Genomic DNA, 4,751 nt, shown 5'->3' on the forward strand with positions numbered 1-4,751 from the left:
GCTTTGCACCGATCAATATATCGTGAAGCATTGCCAAACTCTTGTTTCCAACATGGTATCATACCTAAGATCCTAACCCTAACCCTGTGCCGCCGCTGCTGCCGCGATCTCATCGCCGCCGCCGCCGCCGTCCAACACCGCCGCCGCCATCGCCGCCACGTACTCCACGCCGCCGCGACCGCCGCCCCGTGTGCGCCGCCGCCCCGCTTCCGCTCCCCCAACCCGCCGCGCCGCCCTTCGGCCGCGCCGCCTCCCATCCGCCGCGCCGCTTCTCGCGTGACGCCGCCGCCCTCGTCTCCCCATGGCCTCCCCTGGCTCCTCCGGCACCACCCGCAGCCGCCGCACCAATCCGTTCGAAGGCCCCGATCCCGTCGTCATCCGCGACCTCAACATCCTCGCTCGGGTTCCCGTCGTCCTCGACCATCTCACCTCCACCTACTATGCATGGAAGACGTACTTCTCCCTTGTGTTCCGGGAGTACAACATCCGGGATCACATCGATGGCTCCGTGGATTCCCGCTTCATGGAGGACGATGAGGAGTGGATGTCCATCGATGCCACCCTCATTCGTTGGTTCTACACCACCATCTCGAAGGACCTCTTCCACACGGTGGTCTCCGCCGACGATATGCTCACGCCGTTTGGACCAAGCTCAACGGCCTCTTCACCGACAACGCGCTCCAACGCAAGGTTTTCTTGCACGGCGAGTTTTTTGGGTGCCAGCAGCTTGACTCGTCTGTCGACGATTACTGCATGCGCCTCAAGAAGCTTGTTGACGAGCTCCGTGACCTTGGTGAGAAGGTCTCCGACGAGCTCCTCCTCAGCACCCTCATCGCCGGCCTGAGCGACGATTTCGGGAACACCGCCTCCAACATCCCCCTCATCACCAACCCGACGTTCCCCAAGATCGTCGCCTACTTGAAGTTGGAGGAGAGGCGGATGCGGATGTCACGCACCCGGGTCACCCGCACCGCCCTCACCGCCGGTACTCGCGGCGGTGTGCGGCCCATCGCCCCGCCGCGGCCCACCCCAGGCCCCTTTCAGGCGCCGCCGCCGCCCGGGTTCCCCTACCCGCAGCCGCAGCCGGCTCCTCCGCCGCCTCCTGCCGAGCAGCAGCAGCAGTGCCGCGGAGGCCGCCGTGGCCGCGGCGGCCGCAAACAGCAGCAGCAGCAGTCGGCTGCGCCCGGTGGGGCGCCGCGCCAGCAGCAGCCGCAGCTCCCCCCGGCGCCCTGGCAGGCCGGCCAGAACCCCTGGACTGGGGTTGTGCACGCGTATTCCATGCCTATACCGCGTGCCCCTGCTCCGGGCCTCTTCAGCGCCCACCCGGCCGCTCATCAGGCGCTTCACGCGGCCCCTCAGGCGTACCAGCCCGTGCCGCTCTACGGCCCCTCTGCGGTCTATGGGCTGCCTCCAGCCGGTGGGTTTGTGGCGCCCCCGCCTCAGCCGGCGCCGTCCGCCCCGGCTCTCCCACCGGTGCCTTGGGACCCCGTGCTCCTAGCGGCCCTCCACACCACCCCCACGCCGCAGCAGTACACTGGCGGTGGCGACTGGTATATGGACACCGGAGCCACGGCTCACATGGCCGCCAACCCCGGTAACCTTCTTGCCGCTCACCCCGTTCACACCGCTGCTCGCATTACCGTGGGTGACGGTTCTTCCATGCCTATTACTCATGTCGGCCATGCTGCTTTTCCTTCTAACTCCATGCCATTATATCTTTCTAATGTGCTTGTCTCTCCTGACATCATTAAAAATCTTGTTTCCGTTCGTTCTCTTACACGCCAAAATCCTGTTACCGTTGAATTTGACATGTTTGGCTTTTCTGTTAAGGATGCCCGTACCCGGATGGTGCTCCACCGATGTGACAGCCCCGATGAGCTCTACCCGGTCCACTCATCTACCTCCTCCGTCGCTGCACCCATGGCGCTTTTCGCCGGAGTGAACCTTTGGCACGCTCGTCTCGGTCATCCCAACATCGCCACCCTTCGTCATATTCTTCGGAGTTTTTCATTCACGTGTAATAAGATCGACGATCACACTTGTCATGCTTGTCGTCTCGGCAAACATGTTCGTCTTCCTTTTAGCACTTCCTCGCATGTCGCATCATACCCGTTTGAGTTAATTCATAGTGATGTTTGGACCTCTCCTGTTGCAAGTAACACGGGCTATCTTTATTACCTTGTCATACTTGATGATTTTTCGCACTATGTGTGGACCTTCCCGTTGCGGCGAAAGTCGGACTATGTTGCCACTCTCACCGCTTTTTACTCCTATGTCTCCATGCAGTTTGGACGTCCCATTCATGCGTTGCAAACAGACAACGGGAAGGAGTTTGATAACCTTGCGATCCGCAACCTTCTCGCCACACACGGCACGATCTTTCGTCTCACTTGCCCGTACACTTCGCAACAAAACGGTCGCGCTGAGCGTGTGCTTCGCACTCTTAATGATTGTGTTCGCACCCTCCTCTTTCATGCCAACGTGCCACCACATTTTTGGCCTCACGCACTCGCCACCGCATCACTACTCATTAACATTCGTCCTTGTCGCACTCGCGGGAATTTTGCACCTCATCACCTCTTGTTTGGCACGCCACCTTCCTATGCCGAGCTCTGCATTTTCGGTTGCCTGTGCTACCCCAGCACCGCTTCCACTGCTCCTCATAAGCTCGCACCTCGGTCTGTGGCCTGCATCTTTCTCGCTATCCCCCCAACACCAAAGGCTACCACTGTTATGATCCTATCTCACATCGGGTGATCACTTCACGACACGTTTACTTTGATGAGATGGTTTTTTCTGTTTCAGCAGGTACCTTCGGATGTTGCGGCTTTGCCCGCTCCCGGTGACGGCCGCTCCCGTGCCTCTCTTCGGCCGCCTCCCGGCTTTGAGGGTGCCCCCCGCGCCACGGGTCGAGTTTCTCCCCGGTTGGCTGCCCTAGGGGCTGCACCTCCTTCGGCGCCCGCGACGCCCCTGGCGTCCCCGGCCTCGACCACACCGGCGGCCTCGCCCGCCGCCTCGCCCGCGGCCGTCTCGCCCGCCGCCTCGCCGGCGGCCATGCCTGTGGCCTCGTCCACCGCGGCCTCGCCCGCGGCGGTCTCGGAGGAGGCGGGATCTTCTTCGTCGTCGCCCGTCTCCACTCCGGACCCGCTGCCCCGCCCGATGACTCGCTCTCGGGCTGGCACCCTTCGACCGAGCACGCGGTACCCCAGCGATGAGTACCTTCTCGCTGCTTCCGTCTCTGAGCCGTCTCCTCTCCCATTGTCAGCTCGAGCCGCCCTTCGGGATCCTCATTGGCTTGCTGCGATGCAGGAAGAGTTCGAGCACTCCAGCGGAACCGTACCTGGCAGCTCGTCCCTCGGCCGCCCCGTGCCAACATCATCACGGGCAAGTGGGTCTTTCGGCACAAGACTCGTCCGGATGGCACTCTCGAGCGCTATAAAGCTCACTGGGTGGTTCGGGGTTTTCGGCAACGCGCGGGCGTGGACTTCACCGACACATTTGCCCCGGTTGTTAAACCGGGCACGATCCGCGCCGTGCTCCAGCTAGCCGTGTCCCGAGCTTGGCCTGTGCATCAGTTGGACGTGTCCAACGCCTTCTTGCAGGGCCACCTGGCTGAGCAGGTGTTCTGTGAGCAGCCCACCGGCTTCGTCGACGCCACGCATCCAGATCATGTGTGCTTGCTCTCCCGTTCTCTTTACGGGTTGAAGCAGGCACCTCGGGCCTGGTACCAGCGCATCGCCGCCTTCCTGCAGACGCTCAGATTTACATCGACTCGCTCTGATGCGTCCCTCTTCGTGTATCATCACGGAGTTGACACGGCCTACTTGTTGTTGTACGTCGATGACATCATTCTGACGGCATCCACTGTCGCGCTCCTTCAGCGGCTTACTGCTCGTCTTCGCGATGAGTTTGCCCTGAAGGACTTGGGTCCTCTGCATTACTTCCTTGGCATTGAGATGGTTCGGCGGCCAGATGGGTTCTTCCTGCATCAGCAGCGCTATGCCCATGAGCTTCTCGACCGAGCTGGCATGCTTAACTGCAAGCCCGCTCCCACGCCCGTCGACACCAAGGCCAAGGTTTCCGCTTTGGAGGGTTCGCCTGCATCTGATGCAGCATTCTACCGCTCCATTGTGGGCGCCTTGCAGTACCTGACCCTAACGCGCCCCGACTTGCAGTATGCTTTTTAGCAGGTCTGTCTTTACATGCATGCTCCGCGCGACTCTCACTGGACTCTGGTGAAGCGTATCCTCCGATACATACGCGGCACCCAGTCCTTGGGACTTACGCTGACGGCCTCCGCCTCCACCGACCTCGTCGCCTACTCTGATGCGGACTGGGCCGGCTACCCGGACACACGGCGCTCCACCTCGGGGTACTGTGTCTACCTTGGGCCGTCCCTGATCTCTTGGTCCTCCAAGCGACAGCCCACCGTCTCCCGCTCGAGTGCCGAGGCTGAGTATCGAGCAGTGGCTAACGCCGTTGCTGAATGCTCTTAGCTCCGTCAGCTGCTCCAGGAGTTGCTTTGTGATGTTCACAAGGCCACGCTCGTCTACTGCGACAACGTCTCCGCTGTCTACCTCTCCGCCAACCCGGTCCACCATCGTCGAACGAAGCATATTGAGCTCGATATACACTTCGTTCGTGAGCAGGTAGCTCTTGGGCGCATCCGGGTCCTCCACGTCCCGACGGCGCAACAGTTTGCCGACGTCATGACAAAAGGACTGCCTACTTCTGTCTTCGAGGAGTTCAGG

General features: G+C 61.3%; 1 protein-coding gene across 1 annotated transcript; it reads left to right on the forward strand.

The window, feature by feature from the left end:
- Window positions 1-301: 301 nt before the first annotated feature.
- LOC109781362 (uncharacterized) lies at window positions 302-4,187 on the forward strand. Its single transcript, XM_020339969.1, has 5 exons — window positions 302-610; window positions 727-1,061; window positions 1,317-1,938; window positions 2,809-3,384; window positions 3,603-4,187. Exons 1-5 carry the CDS (start codon window positions 302-304, stop codon window positions 4,185-4,187), a joined length of 2,427 nt encoding a protein of 808 aa, XP_020195558.1.
- Window positions 4,188-4,751: the final 564 nt, after the last annotated feature.

The sequence above is a fragment of the Aegilops tauschii genome, chromosome 7 (assembly GCF_002575655.3).
Source record: "Aegilops tauschii subsp. strangulata cultivar AL8/78 chromosome 7, Aet v6.0, whole genome shotgun sequence".
Lineage (NCBI taxonomy): Eukaryota > Viridiplantae > Streptophyta > Magnoliopsida > Poales > Poaceae > Aegilops > Aegilops tauschii.

Coding starts and splice junctions, on each gene's coding strand:
- LOC109781362 (XM_020339969.1), top strand. CDS start 302: ATGGCCTCCCCTGGCTCCTCCGGCACCACCCGCAGCCGCCGCACCAAT. Junction 1,939..2,808: donor CCATGGCGCTTTTCGCCGGA/GTGAACCTTTGG, acceptor CTGTTTCAGCAG/GTACCTTCGGATGTTGCGGC. Junction 3,385..3,602: donor CCGTGCCAACATCATCACGG/GCAAGTGGGTCT, acceptor GCCTTCTTGCAG/GGCCACCTGGCTGAGCAGGT.